The following is a 27,700-nucleotide window of genomic DNA, read 5'->3' on the forward strand; positions in this document are numbered from 1 at the left end:
AGTAGATTTAGTATAAAGCCATTGCTCTGTGACCTTGAAGTCAGTTGTGGCTTCCCAGATTTCCCAGAAGTGCCATCATTTTGCAGTCTACTTGTTCTCATAGAGTGAATGCATCTTAAAAAAAAAATTACAGGGTAAAACTGAGATTTAAAAATTATATCCATTAACTTTTTTACTTTGTGTATTATGAAAATATTGCCATTATTTTTATGTTATGGTCTGGAAAATTGGTCTAGCTGCTAGAACCAGTAGTGTCCCAAGGAAATACAATTTGAGGCCTTTTATTTTGGTGAATTCATAAGTAATCTTTTCATGTTCAGTAATGGATTTTCTTTTGCCTAGTAATTCTTATAGACCCCTGTGTCCCCAACAGTATTGTGGAATGTCTATGGTGACTGTGATAATTATGCCACACTGAAGGGACACAGTGGAGCAGTGATGGAACTGCATTATAACACAGATGGCAGGTGAGTATTCTACATAATGAAATGGCAACTGCTTTTCATACTAATTATTCTTAGCATCGTTTTACCTTTCACCCTTGAGTTTGTTCTCTCCTAGATTTTGGGTGACTACCTTATCCCAGTCACTGTCACCCCAAGTAAGGTGTTTATTGTTACATGTGTACAACTGTTAACTCTATCATTTCTCTCATCTAACATATCAACAGCCCAGACAAATCTTTTTCTTTTTAAAACATAAAGCAAAGTATAGTTTTCATATGCAGAAATTCTTTCCAATGTAAAAGTAATATATTTAAATATAAATGAAAATGTTTATATAAAATATTTTGAAAAAAAACAAAGAAGCAGAAAGAAACCTACATTCCTACCACTCCAAAGATAATCATTTATTACTATGATACATTTCCCTCAAGCCGTTTTTCTACCCAAAATAGTTTGGTTTTTAAATATTTGTTAGAGCACTATATACAATTTTATCTGCTGTTTTTTTCCCTTAACTTTATTCACCTAACATCTCTGTTTTCACAGCATTATTTTAATGACTGTATAATTATAGAATACCTATAGATAATATAAAAATGTGGTTATAGACAGTTAATTAATCCTGTCATAGAGTATTTTATTAAACATTCATTTATTTACATCTCTGGCCTGGAGAATATTAGTATGCCCTGAATCATCTGGTATAGAACCTGGCATACATGTTTCCTATTAAAAAGAAAGCATTATTAGGAAAAGTCTTAAAGAGAGAATAAAAGCTTTGGATTTTGGGGAGAGGGTAGAAGTTAAACAGATGTGAGGGCAGCATTTGCCGCAGTCTTTCTTATCTCTGCAGCAGCAAGGAATAATTAGACATTTCCAGATAGAATGTGTCTTATGTGTAAAGTATTAACTTATCACAAACGTAAAACTGCTATATTAGAAATATAGTATGTCATAAAAACTCAGAGAAGGGAAATTTTTAAAACTTCCTAGGGTAGACCTTGTAATTGGGTCTAAAACAAACGTAAAATTTTGGTAAGTAGGGTTTAGGCATTCTAAGCAGAGATAGCATCGTACAGAACTGTCAGAACACAGTGTGTCAGGAAAAGTAGCGATTTGGAGCATTTTTGCAAGTGGGAAAGAAAGATTACTATTGTTTGTCTTCACTTATTTTTTTTTTATTCTTTCTATTACTTTCTAGTATGCTTTTTTCAGCATCCACAGATAAAACTGTAGCTGTGTGGGATAGCGAAACAGGCGAGAGAGTTAAAAGATTGAAGGGACATACTTCCTTTGTGAATTCTTGTTATCCAGCCAGAAGAGGCCCCCAGCTTGTCTGCACTGGCAGTGATGATGGTACAGTTAAGGTGGGTGCTGCTGTCATCTGTATATTGTAGTTTCTGAGGTGACATAATATGACTTATTTTTTGCCTTCCCACCTGTGCTATCCTCTTCTCCATAATTTTATCTTAGCAATCATTTCCCAAAAAGACAATTGAAATTCTTCTCTTTTTAAAAATACACTTTAAAGAATAGGTAGTTTTAAATACCCTACAGAATGAGGAACCATAGAATAAATTATTTGGGATAAATGTACAACTAAATTGGATTCTTGGCTTAGTTGTTTACTTAATTGTATGAAGTTGGTTGGTTCACCTTTCTAAGTCATAGAATTTAATCTTTAGAACAGTGACAGTAATATACATGTCTTATAAGACTGTTGTGAGATAGAAAATATATTAAAAGCTCTATAAATGATGTTAACACAGGATGGAACTTAAGGATCTTTTGGTTCAGTGATTTCCAACCTGTCTTTGTATCAGAATTACCTGAAGAACCTGTTACCTGAAGACTCTGGTTCAGCAGGTCTAGAATAAAAATCTGAATTTTTAAAAAAATTTTTATTAATAAAACAACATACGAACGTTCTTAACATATAAACATTCCATACATGGTATACCGTCAGTGGCTTACAATATCATCACATAGTTGTGTATTTATCGCCATGATCAAAATTCAGAATTTTTAATGTTACTGCAGTGATTTGATATAGTATGTCCAGCATTTGGAAACCACTAATCTCATCCAGCACCTTCATTTTACAAATGAGGACAGTGAGGCCTAGAAATAGTAACTTATCTCAGGGGTACACAAAGACATACTGCTTTATAGTGCAAACCATTTTATTCTTTCTACAGCACTAATTTTGGACTCCCAAGTGGTATTTTAATGACTAAACAGTAAGAGTGCCAACCCGTGCTAAACTTGTGAATGTTGCTTTTTTAAATGAATGTGATGCTTTTTCATAATTAAGATGGTAAAAACAACATACTAGGTTATCTCCTTTGAGAGGTTTTTCTACTGGATGGTCTTTATGTCTGAATACTTGGGGCCCCTTCATGGTTGGCTGGGAACAGAATCTAGCTTAGGAATGTTTCCAAAGCTCTTAACCTAGGTGTACTGTAGTGAGAGAGTCTTAATAGTAACTGATGTGCTAATGATATATATATCATTCCCCTTCCTGAACAATTCAGTCCTAAAGGCATTACATAGGTTAGAGCAAGGTATGTGTTCAGGTTGAAGGTGGGATGGGCTGAAGTGGCCTGGAGCCCAAATGAGGTGAGGCGAATATTGGCATCAGGTGGGGCAGTCCAGTGTAGGATTCAGTGTGGGGAGGGCATCTACACAAGATAGAGTAGATAGCCTGCTTTGGGAAATAGAAGGCCTAGGAGAGCATCCACATAGGGTGGGGCTGCTCATTATGGGGAATTGGTGCCCTAGAGGGGTGAAAAGGTCATCTGTATAGGGAGTGGAGGTAAGGGGGCAGTATGGATGTCAAAGCCTGAGCTGGGGGTATCCCAACAGGGTGGGAGAAGTTCAGTATAGGGAGTTTTGAGATTGAACAGTAAGAGAATGGCATCCCTGGTGAAGGGTTTTAGAGTCAGAGCAGAGGGAGCAGGGTGTTCACATGGAGGGGTGACTCAAGTGAAATGAAGAGAGGGTCCACATAGGGTCTTCCCAGAATGGGTAATCTAACAGATAAAAGAGGATACCCCTGTAGGAGAAGAGCAGCAGAGCATAAATGGGAGGTTGGTCTCATACAGGAAGCTTGATCAAATAAGGAAATATATTACGGATAATGGGAGACAGATTTCTTACTGCCAAAGAAAGTAGTTACCAATACAGAAAGAGACGACTTGAATCTTATAGTGTTAGATTCCTATAGGAAGTGTTGGTATGAACTCTTTCTTGGCTTTCAATACATAAATACATACAGAAAAAAATAGATGTACATGTATAGGTGTGTGTGTGTAGTCATGTTTCACCTCACTGTTCACTGAGAGGGTATAGGAGCAACAAGCTCCACAGTATCAGTGAACATACTACTGCCTATGACTTGGCCTTTAAATACCATTTTCCACTGAAAGAAACCAGGACTCTTTATTTCTTGAATGGTATAGGGAATGCACATGATGAGCCTGCAGCACACTGTGCAAGAAGACAAGAATGTGCTCACAGAATGATGGGATGTGTCAGAGGGATATTTTAATGAAATGATCAAACTGAACAGGACAAAGCAGAATATTGAGCAACTTGATAGGCTACAGTGACAGTGCAGAATCATATACATAGAAATAAATTTAACCAAGGAGTCAGAAGAGTTATATGCTAAAAACTGTAAGCATTGTTGAAAGAAAGTAAAGAAGACCTAAATGAATAGGAAGATATACTGTGTTCCTGTATTAGAAGACTTGCTATTATTAATATGAGAATACTACCCAGCTTGATATACAGATTTTATCAGTGCAATCCCTATCAAAATTTCAACAGCAGTTTTTACAGAAATGGAAAAGCAGGTCCTAAAATTCGTATGGAATTTCAAGGAACCCAGAATAGCCAAAACAATCTTGGCAAACAACATAATTGGAAGACTCACACTTACCTATTTCAAAACTTAGTACAAAATACAGTAATCAAAACTGTGTGGTACTGGCATAAGACTAGACATATAGACTATGGAATAAAATTGGAATCCCAGATTAAGCCCTCACTTATTTGGTCACTTGATTTTCAGCAAGTGTGGACACGATTCAACGGGAAAGAATAGTCTCTTCGACAAATGGTACCATGAAACTGCATATCTACATGCTAAATAATGAAGAATGGCGAGGGAGAAGTGAGTTAATATTGCTTAATGGGTACAGCATTTCCATTTGGGATGATGACAGATATTTTGGAAATAGAGGTGATGGTTGCACAACATTGTGAATGTAATCTGTATTTTTAAGTGAATTGTGCACATAGAGATACATATGGCTTTCCATGTTACCCAAAGAGAGAGGTCCATGTGGCATTTACGTGGGTTCCTTTTTATTTTTTTATTCCCCGTATTTATTTATTTTAAATCCATATGTTTTACTCATCTGTTGATAAGGTAGATAAAAGGAGCATGAGACACAAGGTTTTCACAATCACACAGTCACATTGCAAAAACTTTATCATTATACAATCATCTTCAAGATGTGTGGCTACTGGAACACAGCTCTACATTTTCAGGCACTTCCCTCCAGCCTCTCAGTGATGCCTTAACTAAAAAGGTGCTATCTATATAATGCGTCAGAATAACCTCCAGGATAGCCTCTTGACTCTGTTTGAAATCTCTCAGCCATTGACACTTTATTTTGTCTCATTTCTCTCTACCCCCTTTGGTCAAGAAGGTTTCTCAGTTCCTTGATGCTGAGTCCCAGCTCATTCTAGAATTTCTGTCCCATGTTGCCAAGAAGGTTCGCACCCCTGGGAGTCATGTCCCAGGTAGAGAGGGGGAGGGCAGTGAGTTTGCTTGTCGTGTTGGCTGAGAGAAATATAGGCCACATCTGAGCAACAAAAGAGGTTCTTTGGGGGTGATTCTTAGGCCTAATTTTAAGTAGGCTTAGCCTGTCCTTTGTGGGGTTAAGTTTCATATGAACAAACCCCAAGATTGGGGGCTCAGCCTATTGCTTTGGTTGTCCCCACTGCCTGTGAGAATATCAAGAATTCTCCACTTGGGAAAGTTGAATTTTCCCCCTTTCTACCATTCTCCCAAGGGGACTTTGCAAATACTTTTTTATTCACTGTTAAATCACTCTGAGATCTATTGGGGCATCACTCTGGAAAAACCTACAAAAAACCTACAAAATCTTATGCCCTATTCAAGGTCCCATGTCCTGTGGTGTTCAATTAAGCTGTACCTGGGTTCCTTTTCTAACTTAAAGAAAATAATATCTCGAGTTGACAATGTCTGGAGCCCTTGATGTCCTACAGATGAAGGAGGAAGATGTCTTCAAATTATTTAGCAGGGACTCACTTGGGTGTCACCAACTTTGACTTTCAGATGGAATGGTAATCTGTAAAAGGTAAAGTGATGGCATTGACATCATAAATTTGAAGAGGATGTGGGAGAAGTTTCTGCTAATGGCTTGTGCCATTGTTGTCATTTTAAACCTGACTGATGTCAGTCATAACCTCCAGGGATACCAGCCTGCTGGGTACTTTCACCCCTGGAACCATCACTAACCAGATCCAGGCAGCCTGGAAGCTGTGTGTTCTGCTGATTACTGATCCCAGGGCTGATCACCAGTATTATTGCTCTGTGTAACAGAGATTCTCCTTTGTGTTGTATTCATTGTCATGCCGTGCAACAAGGAAACTCACTCTGTGGGTCTGAATTAATGGATGATGACTTGGGAAGTTCTGCACGTATGTGATACTGCTTCCCATGAGCACCCATGGAAGGTCATACCTGATCTCTACTTATACAGAGACCCTGAAGATATTTAAAAGAAGAGTAGGCTGCTGCTGAAAGACTGACCAGGGAGGAATTTCAGGGCGAATTTTCTGTTACTCAACCTGAGGTTGCAGAATGGTCTAAAGGTGTGCAGGTACACTCTGAACCCAGTCAGCAGTTTCCTACTGAAAACTGGAGTATTCAGCCTGAAGCTAAAGGCTATTCTGTAACTCCCACTGCTCAGGCCACTGAAGGAGTTGGAACAATAACTGAGTGTTCCTAGGCTGGTCTTGCACAGGCTCTTAAAACAGAAAATGGAAATAAGGTTGATGGAAAATAAATACCAGTTTCTGTGTTTGAAAAATGCTTAAAATGGTAAAGTTTATGTTGTATGTATTTTACCATAATTTTTAAAATGCAGTATAGCGATATGTGTCAAACGGGCATACTTGAATTAATCATAGGGAAACAAGCATCAGACAAGCCCAAGTTATGGGACATTGTACGAAATAATTATCCTGTGATCATCAAAGGTGTCATGGTCATGAAATTCAGGGAAAGACTGAGGAATTCTTTCTGTCTTAAAGAGACTAAAGAGAATGACAGCTAAATTCAACACATGGTTCTGAACTAAGTCCTTTTGTTCTAAGACATTAAAGGACAAGTGGTAAAACTGAAGTGGAATCTGAAGACTAGATAATTATGTAGAATTGTTAATTCTTGATTTTGATTACTTGAAATTCTGTAGGAGAACATCCTTGTTTTAGGAAAAACATTGATCTATCAGGAGTGATGGGGCATTTGGTCAGCAACTTACTATGAATATTTTAGGCAAAAAAAAGACTGTTTACAGCTTTTGTGTAAATTTGTGATTTTTTTTGATTTTCAAAAATATTTTTATTGTAAACAAACAAACATAAACATTCTTGACATGGTTGCAATCAGTAACTCACAATATTGTCACATCGTTGTGTATTCATCACCATGATCTTTTTTTTTAACATTTGCATCTCTCCAACAAAAGAAATAGAAAAGAAAAAACTCATACATGCTATACCCCTTACACCTCCCTCTCACTGACCGCTAGTATTTCAATCTACTCAATTTATTTTAATCTTTGTTCCCCCTATTTTTTATTTCTTATCCATGTTTTTTACTCATCTGTCCATATCCTAGATAAAAAGAGCATCAGACACAAGGTTTTATTTGTGATTATTTGTAAATGAAATCATTTATCCATTATCAATGGCCAATTCATATCCGGTAACAGTGCTAGGAAAACTGGGGAGCCATATGCAAAAGAATGAAGTTGGACCCCTATCTCATACCAAAAAATAAGTCAAAATAGATAAATAATATTAAATGTAAGAGTTAAAAATCTCTTCATGACCTTGAATTTGGCACCAAATTCATATCTAGATATGTCACCAAAAGCACAAGCAGCAAAAGAAAAAAGTTTTCCCAACACTGTTATTCTCAACGTGTTTAGTCATTGGGGAAATGCTCCCTCTCATGGTGAAACGCTATACCAGGAATGTGGCTTTCTGTCATCAAAGCTACCCTACCCCCATTCCTGAGCTAGGGAGAAAGGATGGAGCCAGGGTAAGTTAAAAGGCCACAAATTACCAAGTAAAGTGTTATTTCACTAATGATCCCTCCTCTAGAATTATTTTATTTTTAATATAGTCCATTGATGAGTTGGAATCTGTAGTTTGAAAAACACTAGTTAATACCCTTGCTGTGTCAACTAAGCAGATAGAGGGACTGCCACTATATGGACATGTTGACTAACTGTTCAATCAAACATTAGCAAAAGAAATAAAACCAAAGTGATTTGTTCCATCAGTCTTCAAAAATGTTGGCAAAAATGGCCACTTCTTACCATGTGTGTTACCAGGGTATTCAGAAAAATTTCTGGACAGGGCTCCTATTAGAGATGTACTCACCTCCACAAAGGCTTTGGACTTACGGGTATACTGTACAGTATTTCTCAGCGTTCTGTTACCAAGAAACTCTCCTGTTCCTCTGTTTCAGCTGTGGGATATCCGAAAGAAAGCAGCCATCCAAACATTTCAGAATACCTACCAGGTGTTAGCTGTAACCTTCAATGACACAAGTGATCAGATTATTTCTGGTGGCATAGACAATGATATCAAGGTATGTTTGATGTTTAATCATTCCCTTTCACCTTTGTCCATTCACAGAGGTGAATCTTTTCAGCCTTCTGAAATTATGGTAGCTTTGTACTTAATATAGTTGGAAGAAAGATAGAAATTTGGAACGTATTTTCTTTCTCTATACTTCTCACTGGCTTCCTAAATCAAGAGTTGCATTGCAGCTCACATAAATGCCTTCCGAGGTCAGGCAGGTAATGTAAAATCCCTGGTCATGGACTTTGTGGAAAATCAAGAGTACATTCCCTGCCTAAAGATATTATTATTATTATTGTTTTAACTTTATTGGCCTTGTGAGACACCTGATGTCAGTGAATCATTATGAATCCCTACCCCTGTCTTTCCGTTGGTCTGTTTTTGTGAGTAAGAAGTTTGGGGAGTATATAACTAAGAATGAGAGGTTTTCTAAAGCTGCCAGAATGCAATATACCAGAAATGGATTGACTTTTCAGAGGGGATTTATTAAGTTACAAGATACAATTCTAAGGCCTTGAAAATGTCCAAATTAAGGCACCAACAAGGGGATACCTTCTCAGAGGAAAGACTGCTGGTATATGGGGTTCCTTTGTTACATGGGAAGTTACGTGGTGACATCTGATTGTTTCCTTAGAGTAGATTTCCAAGTGAAAATTAATGTTAACAAGTGTATAGATATTTCAGATTTTGGGTACAGGTTACCTGATTGTTTGGGGGCAGTAGTTAATACATTATTTGAAAGCAGGTTGCTCTAATTCTCTGACCTCACTTTCCTTCTATATAACTAAAGGGTATTAAGATAGGGAGATGTGAGATGTAAAATTGAAAGAAGAATTTCAGTTTTCTCCCTGAACTGTCTTCACCCTGTTCTTATATGCTTTGGGAGGGTAACTGCCATTGGACCCAGAAGGACTCTAATGTTCTTTAAAAATGTAAGAGAGCCCATTTTTCAATCAGAATAGGCTCAGAAGATGTTGTCAGACTTGGAAGGGACCTTAGACATCTTCTAGTTTGTCCTTATTTTACAGGTGACTAAAATTAGGCCTAAAACTCTTGATTTAGGAAGCCATTGGGAAGTGAGGAGAAAGAAAATATGTTCCAAGTTTCTATCTTCCTTCCAACTAAGAGGTCAAGTGATGTGGTCGAAGTCATAGTTGATCACTCAGTCAGTAGGCCAATATTTCCACTTTGTCAGTTAACAAATACCTTTTAAGTACATGTGGGCGTACCAGTCTTGAGCACTTGCTTGACAAATCACTACACTGCTTCACCATATAAGGAGAAAGAGCCTCTTTTTGGTTTACATTAGTTTGGTTTGCTGCCTGTTCTAAGAAAGGAAAACAGATGGGGAATGGGGGCCCTTTTAAAATCTAGGTGAATACTTTCTTTATATGATTGTGAAGCAAATATGCTGTTCCTACCAACCTCTTGGGACTTGATTCCTGAAGGTAGGATTGGGGAGTCAGAAGAAATTGAAGAAAGAAGGAAATATGCAGTTGTTGATGGCTTGAAAGTCTGGCTCTGGCTGACAGTTCCTTGATATTTCTTGTAATCCTGAGTTCTAGTCACATTGGGAGTTTGGTTGGTAATTGTTTTCTTTTAAATGTAGTGGGTAAGGGGATCGAATAGATTCTCATTGAATTCCCAGGCTCTGGTTTCATCCCTTCAATTATCCAGGCAATAAAGATCAATCTAGAATGCACATCTGACCAATGTATTCCCCTACTTTAAACCTTTCTGTGGCTCCCCAGGGAAGGTAAGTTAAATTCCAAGCTCTTTAGCCACACATTCAGAATATTTCATGACCTATACCCTTCTCCTGTGTCTAAGTGGAATATGTCTCTTCCTTTCTCCAGACCCTGTTCAGGTGTATCATTCCCTCTTTAACTTCTATTCCAAGGCAAAATTAACCCTTCTGCCTTCTTTGCTACTGTATATTGTGCAGGTCTTTTGTCATTTGATTACATGTCTGTTTCTGTGCTAGACTGAAAGCTCCTTGAGAGCAGGGAATTTGACATTCATCTTCAAAAGCACCTACCTCTAGTCAGATGCTGAAAACATCCATCGAATAGCTGATTAGGACTTTTGCGAAATAGTTTGTTTAAATTAGTACCATACTCATTCTTTCTGTGGCAAATCCCAGGTATGTTTTCTGCCTTCATAAACAAGGTGTATAGGACTGAAGAAGGAAAGTCTGGAAATCGCTCACAAGTGCTGTGGGGGGTGACAGATTGCCTTTTCTCCTAATTGTTGCAGAACTAAAGATTTTAACAATGCCTCCTGTGTTAGTTTGTTAGCTGCTGGAATGCGATATACTAGAACTGGAAAGGCTTTTGCAAAAGGGGAATTTAATAAGTTACAGGTTTATAGTTCTAAACTGTGGAAATGTCCAAAGTAAGGGATCAAGAGAAAGATACCTTAATTCAAGAAAGTCTGATGCATCTGGAACATCTCTGTCAACTGGAAGGGCATGGTGGTCCCTTGCTCTTGGCTCCGTTACTTTCATCCTCTATTCCTATGGGGATTCCTCACTTTGCTTCTGTGGGGCTGGCTTTCATCTCTTTGCTTCCCTTGTCTCTCCAGGTTCTGGCTTGCTTAACATCTCATGGCAATGCCTGCTGGGCTCCAAGCATCTCCACACGTCTCTGTCTCTGCTCTCTTTGTCGGCTCTGAAATTTCTGTTGGCTGTCTCTGTCAGCTTTGTCGTGTCTCTCTCTGAGGCTTCTGTCATTTCTGTCAGCTCTAACTCTCTCTAAAATACTTCGTCTTTTAAAGGATTTCCGTAAACTCATCAAGACCCACCCAGAATGGGTGGAGTCGCATCTTCGTCTAATCAGAAATTAATACCCACAATTGGGTGTGTCATATCACTATGGAAATAATTGAATCAAAAGATTCCAACCTACAGTGCATGGGTGGTTCGATGGTAGAATGCTCGCCTTCTACACGGGAGACCCGGGTTTGATTCCTGGACCATGCACCTAAAAAAAAAAAAAAAGATTCCAACCTACATTATTAAATCATGATTAAAAGAAACAGCTGCCTCTACAAAGTGGAATCAGGATTAAAACATGGCTTTTGGGGGTACGTAATACTTTCAAACCAGCACACCTCCTCTAAAGAGGAGAAACAACAGCTTGAACAAAATGTCAGTCATTTCAAGTTTTCCTGATTACTGAGGCAGTAAACATCCTTGACACAAAAATGATTGTGTATAAAGTGTGTTGAGCTCCACACATGAATGAGTTATTGATGGGGAAAATGGAGTTACCTGCCTTATGTATTGCTTTGACAGACAACACCTCACTCATTTCTGGATGAAGGAAATTGCCTTGCTTGAAGGGACAGCAAAAAAAAAAAATTCAGGAAAACTACATGACAATATTAAATAACATTTTGGGGAAATTTTATATAATACCAGTGATCTTAACAAAATTGCTATTCATTTTCCTTAATGCATTCCAGATTATTTCTGTCAGCTTTAGTATCTGTTTCAGTTTGCTAATGCTGTGGGAATACAGTATACCAGAAATGGATTGGCTTTTACAAAGGGAACTTATTAGGTTGCAAATCTACAGTTCTAAGGCCATGAAAGTGTACAGTTTAGGCATTAACAAGAGGATACCTTCACTCAAGCCAGGCCGATCATGTCTGGGTTTCTCTGTCACACGGGAAGGCACTTAGCAACGTCTACTGTTGTCCTCTCCCAGTGTTTGGTGTCAAATGGCTCAGCTTCTGGCATCTCCTAGGGTACTCTCCTTCTGTATCTCCAAGCATCTGTGTCCTGGTTTCATCTCTCTGCTCTCTCTGTCGGCTCTGAGCTCTATATTTTTTGCCTTTTATTCTCTTCATACAGGGCTCCATGAAAGGATTAAAGATCCACATTGAATGGGTGGGGTCATATCGCCATCTAATCGAAAGGTCCCACCTGCAGTTGTGTGTGTCACATTTCCATGGAAACAACCTAATCAAAGCTTTCACCCTGAATAATGGGTCTGCCGCTAGGAGATTGGATTCAGATTAAGAAAGCGTGGCTTTTCTGGGGTACATGACAATTTCAAACCACTGTGGTGTCTATTGTTACTTAGTCACAGTCTATGTAGATATAAATATAAATACTGTTTTGTATTTCCCTTTTAATAGCCTATTATATAACATTTTTGCATTTGGTTTTCAGTGTTATTTTTGGGAACTGCTTCATAATAGCAAGTAATTATTGAGGGCTCCCCCAGGCATTTGCTAAGCATTCTCTTTGTAATCCTCACAGTAACCTTAAGAACTAAATACTGTTATCCCCATCTTCCAGATGAGGAAAAGGGCTCAGAAAGGTTGAGGGCCCCATGACTCACAGCTGTAAATGGCAGAGACTGTTAGTCTGACCCTAAAGCCCACTCTTTCCATTTTGCGGTGCTGTAACTAGCCTGGAAACTTACAGTGTTACAATGTGTTTATGAACCATAGCTTACTGAACCATTGATTTTACTCATTTTATATCAAAGAGATTTCAAGATGAAATGTTTATCTTACCTTTCCTATGTAGGCAACAGTGAATCAGCAGTTTATTTTTCTTTTAGTAAATAAATGCACCATATAGGTGCATATACACATAATGGCTATATATATATACACACACTAACGTAACATTGAAAGAAAATATTTGATTTGGGTTTGTTGTAGAGTTTACACTAAGACTTTGTATTAAGGTTTCATGCACTGGGTTTGCCTTCTTGGAACATAATTCCCAGAGGCTTCCTAGGTCATATAAATCCTGGAACCCAGAGGGATCAGCCTCTCCAGGATTATCAGTTAATTACATCCCCCTGTCCTTTAGTCTGGATACACCTTCTCAATGTGAAAAGGTCAGAACAGGCATTGCCCAAAGATACCCTATAGATTGGGAGAAGGATCAAAAGAGAAGGAAGAGGTATAACAGGAAATGAGATTGAACAAGTATGGTTGCTGAGTCACTATATTTGTCCTTGCTGCCAGTGTTTTGGAGCAGCTAGAAGGAAAAATCTGAGGTGATGGAATGGTAGCCCATGACTACCATTCCATTTCAGTCAGCTACTGATTTGAAATATTTGAAATTTGTTGCTTTTTTATTTCTTTGCTTTGTGTATATGTTATATTTTACAGTAGGAAAACATTTAAAATGTTTAAAAATAAGAAAATATTTAAGCATTGATATTTTTGTATATTGCCTTGTAATTGTCCATATGTATACACATTTTATATGTAATCATAATGCTTTTTTCAAATGACATTTACTTGTTATATATTTCTAATAATTTATTTTTAGTTGCTAGCAATCATAGTTCAAGCATTTTAAGTGCTAGTTTTCTCTTTAATGCCTAGTATAGTTTGTTAGATTTGAAAATAACCTCCATTCTATTTTTTCATTCCATTTTTTTGTTAAACTGTATCTTAATGTTTGACATTCATCAGTTCTTAACTTTGTAGTCAAACAATAGCTTTGACTCCCTTTTTAGAAAAGCAAGAGTGTTCTTTTTGACAGAAAAGTCCTATATTTTGTGGTAAAGTAATAATTGTCCCAGAACCACAGTAAGGAAGGATACTGTTCTAGTTTGCCAGCTTCCAGAATGCAACACACCAGAGACGGATTGGCTTTTAATAAAAGGGGATTTATTTTGTTAGTTCTTCAGAGGAAAGGCAGCTAACTTTCCACAGGTTCTTTCTTACATGGAAGGCACAGAATGGTCTCTGCTGGTCTTCTCTCCAGGCCCCTGGGTTCTAAGAACTTTCCCCGGGGTAACTTCTTTCTGCATCTCCAAAGGCCTGGGCTGAGCTGCAAGTGCTGAGATGAGGAATGCCGAGGTGCTAGGCTGTGCTACCATGCTCTCTCATTTAAGCACCAGCCAATTAAGTCAAACGTCATTCATTGCAGCAGACACGCCTCCTAACTGACTGCAGGTGTAATTAGCAACAGTTGAGGTTCACATACCATTGGCTTATGTCCGCGGCAACAAGACTAGCTATGCTCACCTGGCCAAGTTGACAACTGAATCTAACTAACACAGATTCCAATTTCTCCAGGCAATTATTGAGTAACTGTATTTTTCTGCTATTCTCAATTTGATACCTGGGAGCACCTTTTTTGTTTTTACAGGTCTGGGACCTGCGCCAAAACAAGCTAACATACACCATGCGAGGTCATGCAGATTCAGTGACTGGCCTGAGTTTAAGTTCTGAAGGCTCTTATCTCCTGTCCAATGCAATGGACAACACAGGTAACTTTGGAAAAAAAAGCTTTCCCAGTGCTAGTCATCATAGACCCTAAAGAAAGTGGTCATTGGGTGGTAGCACTGTCTGCATAGATAAATGGGGTTCTAGAAAAGAGTCAAAGATGGCTCAGAGTTTTCCATCTGGGCAATTTGGACAATACATTAGAATGGAAAAAAGCTTTAGACCAGGTTAAAAAAAAAAGCCCAGAGTCTAATTTCATAACTGCTATCTAGTCCCTGAGCAACTGTGTACACAGTTCTGCTCTCTGGACATCAGTTTCTACAGTGATAAAATAAGAGAGCTGGACTTTTAAGGTCCATTTTAGCTTTGGCATGCTATGAATATGAGACTATGGATCCGACCAGGATACAAAACCTCTTGGCACATAGTTTATAGAGAAAGTTGAGAATCTGGAGATAAAATCCAAGAAATTCCCAAGCATTTTCAAAGAACTCCAAGTTTGGGTGATCAACAGACCTAATGATAGCTCAGGTGTGCTCAATTTATCATAGTTTATTCCCTCCCCACACCAGAAGAATTGGTGTGAGAAGAGACCCTTGTTAAAACATCTCAACATTCTGGGTTTACACAAACATACGCAGTGATCTTTCATCACTGGTTTTGAGTTATAGAGCAGAAGGATGGGTTTATTATAACAAAAAAGAAAGGTGGCTTGTTGGAATATGTGCCTAGATTGGGGGCGTTTGGGAGTTCTTGGTATAAAAATTCACAGGCTGGTCAGGAACTAAAATGCATTCCTGGCTTTTTTTTTTTTTTAATCCCTACGTTTTACTCATCTGTCCATGCCATAGATAAAAGGAGCATCAGACACAAGGTTTTCACAATCACACAGTCACATTGCAAAAGCTATATCATTATACAATCATCTTCAAGATGTGTGGCTACTGGAACACAGCTCTACATTTTCAGGCACTTCCCTCTAGCCCCTCAATGGCACCTTAACTAAAAAGGTGGTATCTATATAATGCATAAGAATAACCTCCAGGATAGCCTCTTAACTCTGTTTGAAATCTCTCAGCCATTGACATTTTATTTTATCTCTCTTCCCCATTTTAGTCTAGAAGGTTTTCTCAGTCCCTTGATGCTGAGTCCCAGCTCATTCTAGGATTTCTGTCCCACATTGCCAGGAAGGTTACACCCCTGGCATCATGTCCCAGGTAAAGAGGGGGAGGGCAATGAGTTTGCTTATCGTGTTGGCTGAGAGAGATATAGGCCACATCTGAGCAACAAAAGAGATTCTTTGGAGGTGACTCTTTGGCCTGATTTTAAGTAGGCTTAACCTGTCCTTTGTGGGGATAAGTTTCATAATAACAAACCCCAAGATTGAGGGCTCAGTCTGTTGCTTTGGTTTTCCCCACTGCTTGTGAGAATATCAGGAATTCTCCACATGGGGACCTGGCATTTTTTTTTTAAACAAAAACACTGCCTGGCATTCAATGGGTGCTCAATAAATACTTGTTAAATGAATGAACATTCATTATTATTGTTTATTCCCAATTTTTAGTGCCCTTTCACATACTCTCATTTGATCTTTAAAATACTCCTGTGAAAAAAAGAAAAGCAGGTGATATTCTCCCCATTTTACAGAGGAAGAAACCAAGACAAAAAGGAGCCTTACTGTTTACCTGAGATCACCCATATATACAGCAGGGCAAGAACCAGTGCTCTTTTAATAAATTTGATTTGGTTCAAGTTTAGACTGTCAGGTGCCAATATAAGCAAAATTAGGAGCAGTTAATGTTATATTGGATTTTTATAAATTCATCTTCACAATATAGTGTTATTGGTGTTTATATTGTCATATCAAAGCTTTGCTGGATGTAGGCAAAGGAGTTGACAGATGAATCATTTGCAAAATATTTTGCTGAAATTAGTGTCACACTCAAATAATTTCTGTTGCAAATCCCCAGCAAAATGTTTGACATTTCCCTTTCCTATTCCCTCAGCTTTCCTCTGTGTCATTAGTTCCTATTAATGGGACTTGAATGCATTCCATTCCCACTAGAAAAAGAAAACAACCTTAGCAGGTAGCAGGTACCTCATGTGCCATGTTGAACCTCTTCTACCCAGGAAATAGCATCTGATACTGATTTTTCCTGGATTCTCATGAGTCTCATGATTGATAGCTATTTAAGTTTGTTTGGATTTGTTTTGCAGTACGGGTCTGGGATGTCCGGCCATTTGCCCCAAAAGAGAGATGTGTGAAGATATTTCAGGGAAATGTGCACAACTTTGAAAAGGTGGGTTCTTCATGACAAAGGAGCTTTCTCCATCTCTTTCAAATAGACATTTAACGTGGTGCTAAAGGTAAAGAGCAGTAGCTCTGCTAAGAAGAGGCTGCCCTCCAGAAACAATGTTCTGAATGTTCTCTTTTCCCTAGGAAACAGTTTCTTTGTGGTCCAGGGCACTGCACTCTTTATGCCCTACAGCCAGCGATATCTTGCCCCACTTGGCACAAATTGACTGCTATCCCACAGCATTCTGTAGGAGAGTTCTCTGAGCTCCTCTACAGGTAGGGCATGCTCTGGGACAGCATGTCCTTCGGCCCACCACCAGACAGATTGGACCTGACATACATGCTCCCAATATGTGTAAGGGGGTTAGTCTGCTCTCTTTGGAACTTGGATGAGGGATGTGCACTATGAGGGAGAGCAATAGGCAAGAGGTGGGAAAGTAGCCAGCCAGGGCACCGGGGGATCCTGCTGCTTTTAAGTATCCTTTTTCTTGATTCAGTAGTCGTTCCATTCTTGATGTTGTTTAAGGCTTCTGTTGGGAGATGGAACCCAGAAGCCATTTTGAATGGGTGAGGCTTACCACCTTTTAACATTTTGTCACTTTTGTTGTATAATCCAATCAGTCTATTATCAAAGTTGTTCTTGCCAAGGATAAAGTTAATAGAGACAGAGGGAGGAAGGCAAGCACATAGATAGTGGTGGGGCCAACCTTCAACCTGAGGACTTTTGACCTCAGTCCATCCTCAACTGAATACTTCTATGCTTTTAATTCCAGTGAATAGCTATTAGAACCATCCTTACTAGAATACATCCTTCCCCTAGATATTTATATGCTGTAAAGTAAAGTATGCTGTTTTGGGCAACAAAATATAAGATAATTGTTGGTCATCTTTCTGGGAAGAAAAATAAAGACTCTACTTAATGAAAATTAAGGTCCCTTGGTGATTCTGTAGTCTACCAAGGAGGAATTTTCATGCATTGCTGTATTCAGTGTATTCCTGGTTATTTGTTTTGCAGAATCTTCTGAGATGTTCTTGGTCACCTGATGGAAGCAAAATAGCAGCTGGTTCAGCAGACAGGTAAGGATTACTAGATGTGAGGTAAAGAATGATATAACCATGCAGGTAATTCTCATGTTTGTTTGTTCTTGTATGGGCAGGCAGTTCTCATGTTTAATACATGAAGTACAGATACAGCGCTAGAGCACATGTTGGGTTATAGCTGTATTCAAGAGATGAGGCTGTGTACAGTATGAAGGCCTTTAAGATCATATTCATCATTTCTGTCCTCTTGACACATTTTATACCCCAAGGGTAAACATTTTCTTTGATTCTGTTGGATTCCTTTTGCCGTGAAAAATAAAATTCAGACTCATAATCTGGTTCCCAGTCCTGTATCAGATTCTTCTCCGTATTTCAGTTTCTGTAAATGCATATTTAATACTCAGCTCCCCCACTAGTACCAGAATGTTTCACTAGCATGGAACTTTCCACAATCCAACCTTCCTTTTGCATCCTCTAGGCTTTCTCTTGTATTGCTTCTTCTCCAATACCCAAACTCCTATGTCTGTCTTCTAAAGACCTCAATGTTGTGTTTATAAAGTTTCCCTGACCCTCTCTCCTCCCTACCTCTTGGCTATATCTGATTGCTCTTTGCTGTAATCACTCTTCATACATTAACCTTTATTAACTTTTGTTACATCTTACAGTCAGCAAACATTGTGGGACACTCACTAAAGTTATTTGCTCCTAGAAGTCTAGGAGCTAGGTCTTAGTTATCTCTATGAATCCAGGGCAGGGCTTGACAGTGCTAAACATCTAGGCACTTGGTAGATAACTATTACATAAATGAATTCTTAGCTCAAGGATGGCAGTAAAGCTTAACCTTGCCTATTGGTTTGGCTGCCTGTATTGAGGATGAATTTAGAGCTTGCTCTGGGTTCAGTGAGATAAGTGCCATGATTGCTTGATAAGGGGCATGGCAGCATGTGGGTAGGTATTTTCCAACCATAAGCTGAATTAAGAGTCTTTGAGTGTTTCTTAAATGTGAATTTAAACTGGCTCAGGCATTCTGTGATGAATTATAAACAAAAGGGAGAAAATTCTTCTGTCAGATGCTGTTGTTTTTGGTTTGTCTATGGTAACCTGTACCTGGGCAGGAGTTGAAGGTTGAATAGGCATGTCACAGTGCCAAGGCTTATTGGCTGCATATGAGGGATGTTAAAGAATAATGAGGCTCTATGATGGCAACCCTGGGTTTAGCTCCCACTGGGAAATGTTGTGAACCTTTTTGTTTTAGCTTAACCATATGCTTCCTCCCTTTTGAGATTCTCCTGTTACCCACCCCACCCCCACACCCAAAACAAGCACAATTCTATATATAGGAAGCCTTTCTGAGATATCCAAGTCTTTTAGCATGTTTTATGGTTTTCCTCTATTTGTGATCAAGCTAACATACCTGAAGATTCTGGATTGTACTTTTCTGTTTTTTTTTTCCTGACCTGTTTTATGGCAGGAAAAAATGGAGAAGTATTCAGGTATGTTCTGGAAGAGGTCCCAGTTGTCAGTGCTCCGTTGTTGGCTTGAATCCTGATGGGTTAAGAGAACTGCCTTGAAAATCAAAGGGATGTTCACTTATCAGATTACTAAAGACACCTTAAGAAAGAGGTCCACAGACTAAGAAGTCTTGCATTCAGGTAGAGTAAGAACCATTCAAAATATTTTTAAATGTTTTCAGCAGGGATTATGTCTCATTCCTGTATAATTAAGCTTTAAATTATATTTGCATAAGAGTGTTTTTTTGACTTTTTTATTTTGAGATAGACATATAAAAAAGCAATAATTTTCAAAGTACGTTGTAACTAGTAGTTATAGGACACATTTTAGAGTTTGATATGGCTTACTTCTCACAATTTTAGGTTTTTCCTTCTAGCTGCTCCAAGATACTGGAGACTAAAAGAAATATCAATGAAATTTAGCAGTCATACTTATTTGTTAAATCCTATCTTTTCTGTTATAACTTCTCCACCTCCTTTGATCCTTCTCCCAGTCTTTAGGGGTTTTAGGGCTCTGCTCGTTCTAACTTTTTCATGTTGGAAAGGGGTGTCGATAACATGGGATAGGGGGGTGGAAGTAGTTGATGTGTTTGAAGAGGCTGACCCCTGTGGGTTTTAGGACTTATCTGACCTAGGAACCCATCTGGAGGTTGTAGGTTTCTGGAAATAACCTTAGTATGTGAACCTTTTGTAGAGTCTCAGATAGCACTGTATGTGTTCTTTAGGGTTGACGGAAATGGTGTTGGTTAAGGTTTGGCATACCATGGTAATTAGCAATATCTACCTAAAACTTGCGTGAGAGTAGCCCCCAGAATAGCCCCTCAACTCTATTTGAATTCTCTTAGCCACTGATACATTATTTTGTTACGTTTCTTTTCCCACTTTTCTTTTACGTTTCTTTTCCCATCAGGAACACATTGTCGATCCCATGGTGCCAGGGCCAGGCTCATCCCGCAGAGTCATGTCCCACAATGCCAGGGAGATTTTCACTCCTGTATATCAAGTCCCACGTAGGGGAGAGGGTAATGATTTTACTTGCAGAGTTGGACTTAGAGAGAGAGGCCACATGTGAGTAACAAGACATTTTCTGGAAGTAACTCTTAAGACATAACCATAGGTAGGCTTAGGTTCTCCACTACATAAAAAAGCTTCACAAAAGCAAGAGTTAAGATCAAGGGCCTAGCCTGTTGACCTGGGAGTCCATAATACCTGAGACAGTATCAAGGGTTTCCCCGGTGGTAAAATTTAATTGTTCTGTATTTTTTATCCTGTCCTCAAGGGACTTTGCCAATACTTTTTAATTAACTGCCCAACATATTCTGGGATGTATCTGGGTATTACCTTAAGCTATATAAATTGCAAGCCCTCATTCCCATTCTGTGTTTGGGTTGTTTAAGTGAGCTATCCAGACAGGTTGATAGATTATGTGCTACAGAAAATGTAGGTTTTAGATGAAATAAACCTCTCTTCCTTTGGTCTCATACGCTATGTGAAGTTCTAAAATACAAACAATGTCATCCTTACTCTTGTATTCTGATTTACCTTAGTCCCAACCTAGTCAGCTTCATTCATATCTCACGAAGCCTAATCTCTTTTTCAGTTTCTTTAGCAGTTCTTGCATGTAGCAGTGCTGACTTTCAGAGCTGGAGAACTCCAACTCTGCATCTTAGGTGTCACATAGGTAGCCAGAAGTTCCAGGGAGATAACCAGGTTAAACATACATAGCACAGCATCTCAAAATCTAGTAATAACATAGGCTCTGGACTAAATGTGACTGCCAAAAGAGCTGACAATGTAGGCCCCAATTTTCTTACAGGTATTTTCTAAAAGAGACCAAGAGACCAAACAGTATTTGTCCTTCTGTTTCTGGCCTGTTTTGCACCACATAATGTCCCCAAGGATTTGTAGTGTTAATTGTATAGATACATGGCTCTATACAACCCCTTTCCATCATATTGCCTTTCAGTATGGTGTTACTTATCAACTCACTAATAAAGTGCCTTCACTTCTATCCATTTCCTTACATTTAAGTTCATCCTCACTAGGTAACCATTCATCCATCTCTAGCTTCTGTGTATCTCTAAGTCCCCTATTTGCTATATTATAAGCCTCTTGAGTTTATGTTTACCAAAGTCATAATAGCAAAATCATGCAGTATGTATCTTTTTATATCTGGCTTATTTCACTCAGCATTATGTCTTCAAGGTTCATCCATGTTGTCATATGCTTTCAGGATCTCATTTCGTCTTACTGCTGCATAATATTCCATCATATGTAAATACCACATTTTGTTTATTCACTCATCTGTTGAGGGCACTCGTATTGTTTCCATCTTTTGGCAATTGTGAATAATGCTGCTAATGAACATTGCTGTGCAAATGTCTGTCTCACTGTTTTCAGCTCTTCTAAGTATATACCGAGTAGTGGTATTGCCAGTTCATAGGGCAACTTGAAATTTAGTTTTCTTTGGAACCACCAAACTGTCTTCCAAAGCGGCAGTTCCATTATACATTCCCACTAGCTGTGCATAAGTTTTCCCATTTCTCCACATCCTCACCAACATTCCATTTTGTTTAATAGCAACCATTCTTATATATGTGGGGTGGTATCTCGTTGTAGTCTTGATCTGTATTTCTCTAATAGCTAATGAAAATGAGCATCTCTTCATGTGCTTTTTTGCCATCTATATTTACTCCAGAAAAATTTCTATTCTTATCTTTAGCTCATTTTAGAATTGGGTTGTTTGCTCTTTTGTTGTTCAGTTATATGGTCTCTTTGTGTGTACAGGATATCAAATCTTTGTCCAATAAATGATTTCCAAATATTTTCTCCCATTGCATTGGCTGCCTCTTCATCTTTTTGGCAGAGTCTTCTGAGGCACAAAAGCATTTGATTTCGAGGAATTCCCATTTACCTATTTTTTCTTTTGTTGCTTGTGCTTTGGATGTAAAGTTTAGGAAGCTACCTTCTATTATTAGGTCTTGAAGATGTTTCTCTACATTTTCTTCTAGGAGCATTATGGCACTAGCTCTTATATTTAGGTGTTTGATCGACTTTGAGTTAATTTTTATATTGGGTGTAAGTTAAGGGTCCTCTTTTGTTCTTTTGGCTATTGATATCCAGTTCTCCCATGCCCATTTATAGAAAGAATTTTGTTGAATTCTTTTTTGGCATCAGTGGAAATGATATGTAATTTTTCCCTTTCAGTTTGTTAATGTGCTGTATTACATCGATTTTATTGTATTGAACCATCCTTGCATTCCTATTATAAATCGCACTTGGTCATGCTGTATAATTCTTTTAATATGTCATTGGATTCAGTTTACTGGTATTTTGTTGAGAATTTTTGCATCTTATATTCATTAGGAAAATTGGCCTGTTGTTTCCTTTCTTGTAGCATCTTTACCCCGTTTGGGTATTTGTGTAATGTTAGCTTCATAAAATGAGTTAGGTAGGTTTTCCTCAGTTTTGGGGAAGAGTTTGACAGGATTGGTATTAGTTCTTTTTGGAATGTTTGATAAAATTCCCCTTTGAAGCCATCTGGTCCTGGACTTGTCTTTATAGAAAGGTTTTTGATGACTTGATTGAATCTCTTTGCTTATGATTGGTTTGTTGAGATCTTCTATTTCTTTTCGTATCAGTGTAGGTTGTTCTTATGTTTCTGGGAATTAGTCCATTTCATCTAAGTTGTCTGGTTCATTAGTGTATTCATTGTTCATCGTATCCTATTATGATTTTTTTTTCTTGAGTGTTCGTGGTAACAGATCCCCCCTTTCATTTCTGATTCTGCTTCTTTGCATCCTCTCTTTTTTTTCTTTGTCAGCCTAGCTGGGGATCCATCAGTTTTGATTCTTTCTAATGTTTTTTTGTTCTCCAGTTGATTTTTTTCAGCTTTAATCTTTGTTATTTCTCTTCTTATATTTGCTTTGGGGTTAGTTTACTGTTCTTTCTCTAGTTCCTCCAGGTGAGCTAAATAGTTCTCAATTTTTGCTCTTTCTTTTTTTTTAAATAGGCATGTAGGGCAATAAATTTCCCTCTCAGCACTGCCTTTGCCACATCCCATAAGTTCTGATATGTTGTATCCTCATTTTCATTCATCTCCATATGGTTACTTATTTCTCTAGCAATTTCTTCTATGACTCACTGATTATTTAAGAGTGCATTATTTAATGTCCATGTATTTGTGAAAGTTCTCTTTCTTTGGTGATTGTTGATTTCCAGCTTCATTCTGTTGTGATCAGAGAAAATGCTTTAAATAATTTCAATCTTTCTAAATTTATAAAAACCTGCTTTGTATCCTAGCATATGATCTATCCTGGAGAACATTCCATGAGCACTAGAGAAGAATGTATATCTTGGTGTTTTGGCTGTAATGATCTATATATGTCTATTAGGTCTAATTAATTTATTAAATTGTTCAAGTTCTGTTTCCTTGTTGATCCTCTGTCTGGTTGTTCTATCTATAGAGCTGAGTGTTTTATTGAAGTCTCCCTCTATCATTGTTGAATTTCTGTTTCTCCCTTCAGTTTTGTCAATGTTTGTCTTGCGTACTTTGGAGCTCCTTTATTGAGAGCATTGTTTGCATAAGATATTAAGATTTTTTTCTGAACAAGAGCAGTTGGTTTCTGCCATTGACCTTTTCTGATTTACAGTGCCCTTTTTCACCTTCCCCACTGTTCCTTTAAACTTTATATGTGGAAGCATGGCTTTGGTCTAGAGATAGCCTGCCTCTCTCTGCCTGCTGGGCATTGACCAGATTTCACAGGCTACCTCTCCAGTTAGCCCCAAGTCAGCATGCAGCTTTATTTCAGGAGCCTGCTTCCTGCCAAAGGTTGCCATGCCAAAGTAAGAAGAAGACAAGGAACCCCTCTAAATTTAGCATCTAATTGGCAGCCTTTGAGACTGAGACTTTAAAGTAAACCTTTGGAATGCTAGGTGTCACTGGCTTTCATGTGCCTGGGAAATGTACCCTTCTCAGAAAGCTGCCTTTCAGCTTGGCCTTGATTTGGCAAATTCCCCTTCTCTGCTTTCAAATCACTTCGTGTTCACACTTAAACCCTTCAACAGTCCTACCAGGAACTACAGGAAGACTGTTCAGTCACTCTGCTGTTAGTAGTTTATTCAGCTTATTGACTTATTGTGATTCTGTTTTGATAACCAATCTATTCATCATAACAATTGGTACCATTAATTCTATGTGCTGGACACTTTACATACATTATCTTATTTCTTCCAACAAAGTTATGAGATCATTATTGTCTCATCATTATAATTAAGGAAAGAGAAGCTCAGAGAAGTTAGATTTTCTAAGATTACTTAGCTAATGAATGGCTGCACTAAGATTTGAACCCAAATTTTTCTGACTTCAGAGCTTACACTCTTACCATGCCACATTGCCCTAGCTGGATTAATGAGATCCAGTTATTTGTGCATGGTAGGAAAGAAGAGCATTAGACCCAAAGAGTCTATAGACAGATGGGGCTTCTGCTACTCTTCCATCTTGCTTGGAACTTTTACTTAATTCCTATGAAGCCTAGCCCTTAAGAGCTAAATAGTATTAAGAAACTCTTATTTGCTTACATGTTAGACCAAAGATATAATATCAGATCAGAACTAGGCATTTTATAATTAGTGTATCCCTCTCAAGTGTTGACTGAATAATACATAAATGTAAATATTTTTTATAACCTGCTTGGAAACCCAATAGCCTTTTAAAATTACCAGCAGATTCTTTTTGCGTGATCATATGAAGCTAATGCTGCTTAATTTTACCCTTCAGCTAAAGCTAAAATGATTCAAGCAGGATTGAGGGTCAAAGAAACTTTTTTGATGTAAGGTGGCAGGGCAGGGGGGTTGATGATTGTTTGAGGGTGGTAAGAGAAAGGAGAATACTGTAATATATTGAGACTTCTAATTTTAGTTCTGCTACTGATGGACTGTGTCACTTTGGAAAAGTCATTGACTTCTCAGTTTTCTTCTCTGTAAAATGAGAAACTTAGAATAGATTATTTCTGTTGGCCCTTTCCCATTCTAGAAGTCTTTGTCCTTTCTGCCAGTGAATTCACTATAAGATTTGGCTCAAGTGACTATGTGAAGATTTGGATCATGTTTATGTAGCAGAAATTCCCTGAACCTTCTCTAAGCTATATGGTTTGAGTATGAGACTAAGCTAATTCAACTGGATCATGCAATGAGCTGGGTTACCTTTAAGACATTCCTGCATGAAAATGAGGTTAACTACAGCCTAAGTATACATTATGTTCTTTAAAGAAGGTTTAAATGTGGGGTCCATAGGACAAACTTACTTTCTCCTCTCCATATTTCTTAGTTCAAAGCTTCTGTTTGAAAATACCACTGATGTTTATGCTTTTAGCTTTTCCTATTTCCCCACTCCGTTTTTTAAGGACAGACTCCATGTCTCATTCACATTCTGTGTTCCTTGTGTCTAAAAGCAGAGCACAGCTCAGTAAATACAGTGCTAATAAATAAATTGTTCCTTTATTTCCCTTAAAAAGCTGTGCCTCTGCCCTATCCACAGTCTTTGGGGGCCTTACTCTTGGTTTTTTTTTTTCTTTTTTTTCATGATAACCTTGCAGGTTTGTGTATGTATGGGATACCACAAGCAGGAGGATTCTTTATAAGCTGCCTGGACATGCTGGCTCCATCAATGAAGTGGCTTTCCACCCCGATGAGCCCATCAGTAAGTCTGTCCTGGGTTTGGGGAGGGAAGCTGTTTAACTCTCACCAGAGGAGCCCTAGGAATACAGAGACAGAGACGGACATCTGTTTTATGGACGTTTCAATACAGACACACTCCACAACAGTCTTGCCATTGTTGTCCCAAGTGGTGAGAGTAACAGCCATATTCTGTTTTTTTCCCTCCATCTCAGTGGGAGGTTAGTCCTTTCTATTTCAAGTTGTTCTGAGTTTATTTGCTTCAGAGATACATTTGGGAAGAAGAATGATGCTTCTTAATATTTAAATATAAATTGCAGATTAACTTAAATTTTATTGGCTAGCTAAACCAAATAATGGGCTTTGGATTAAAGGAAAACATGTAACTTTCTCCAGGGCTAAATGTAACAAAGAAAACACACTTACAAAATGACTATAAAACACACTTACAAAATGACTGGCACAAACACCAATTTCTCTCTTCTAGAATGACTTGAGGTGGTCTTTTTATTTTTTTAGGGCTGACTGACAAAGGACATCAGAAATGCCTGATAATCTATTTTCCATACCACAGTCCCCTTCATGGCTTCATGAAGGCTTGGATTGAAAAGCCAGGCTGCAGTTTCCTGTGACTGGTGTTTAGAAGGAGGGGGATTCAAGCTAAATCTAATTTTTTCTATACCAAAATTTGCTCTGGACTCAAGAGCCCTTGAGCACCAAGTGTCCTTGATCCTTCATTAGTTCCAGTTATCTTCTCTGTTCTTCTCACCTCAGTTCTCTCAGCATCGAGTGACAAGAGACTATATATGGGGGAGATTCAGTGAAGATGTGGAATGGAATGCTCCAAAGCAGATTGACATTGTGACTTCAGACTTGCATATGTGGCATTGAGTAGTGCCCAGGCCAGCGTCCTCCTTTCAGATGAAGACCATTACTGTCCAGAAACAGAGAAAGAAATGGACATATTCCAATGACAGCATGTATCCCATTTCACCAGGAAAATTAAGGCAAGCTACCAGTGGCCTCTAAAAACACCTGCCAGACTTCAGAGACTGTTTTTTTTCTTTCTTTCTTTAAATAGAACTTCAAAGCAATTGACTTGTTGGTTTTTAGTTTCCTGTTTTTTTATCCAGGCTGAAGACAGGCAATATGACTAAAATTTGTTGGCTTTTTTTGTTTGGTATTGTTTTGGTTTTTTGATTCAGTAACTGGCTTGTATTCTTTCTGTTTCTCTGAGATTTTTGTAGTAAAAGCCAAATAGATGCCTTTTTACAAGAGCCATGTGGATTGGATTTATTGCTCTTTTCTTTGATGTTTGCTCACTATAAATCTAAGCAAAGCATGTTGTGGCCAGGAGATACAATCCATCTAAACTTCTGAGAAGCTGTTTTCTTGGGATTTCCCTTTTCTTTGTTTTACGTTTATTCCTGTGAAAATAACATGATATTTATAAGTAAGAAATACTTTTCTCCTACTAGAAGAAGAGCAGCCAAGAGGTGATAAGTTCTAAAAAAATAACTGATTCTTATGGACTTGCACATGATCTTTAATGAACAGAGTTTATGACTCCTCCGCCTCCTGCCAAAAGCACTTTTCTGAGCAGCAACCCCCAC

The 27,700-nt window shown here is 38.2% G+C and overlaps 1 protein-coding gene across 1 annotated transcript in view; it reads left to right on the top strand.

The window, feature by feature from the left end:
* Positions 1-27,364, top strand: part of SNRNP40 (small nuclear ribonucleoprotein U5 subunit 40) — a 30,973-nt gene extending 3,609 nt beyond the window's left edge. The window contains exons 3-10 of the mRNA XM_077150519.1: positions 374-467; positions 1,648-1,813; positions 8,245-8,367; positions 14,488-14,608; positions 16,782-16,864; positions 17,876-17,937; positions 26,009-26,112; positions 26,862-27,364. Of these exons, the coding sequence (XP_077006634.1) occupies positions 374-467; positions 1,648-1,813; positions 8,245-8,367; positions 14,488-14,608; positions 16,782-16,864; positions 17,876-17,937; positions 26,009-26,112; positions 26,862-26,911 (803 nt within the window). The 3' untranslated portion in view covers positions 26,912-27,364. The remainder of the gene's footprint in view (positions 1-373; positions 468-1,647; positions 1,814-8,244; positions 8,368-14,487; positions 14,609-16,781; positions 16,865-17,875; positions 17,938-26,008; positions 26,113-26,861) is intronic.
* Positions 27,365-27,700: the final 336 nt, after the last annotated feature.

Source organism: Tamandua tetradactyla, chromosome 2, assembly GCF_023851605.1.
Source record: "Tamandua tetradactyla isolate mTamTet1 chromosome 2, mTamTet1.pri, whole genome shotgun sequence".
In the NCBI taxonomy this organism is placed as follows: domain Eukaryota; kingdom Metazoa; phylum Chordata; class Mammalia; order Pilosa; family Myrmecophagidae; genus Tamandua; species Tamandua tetradactyla.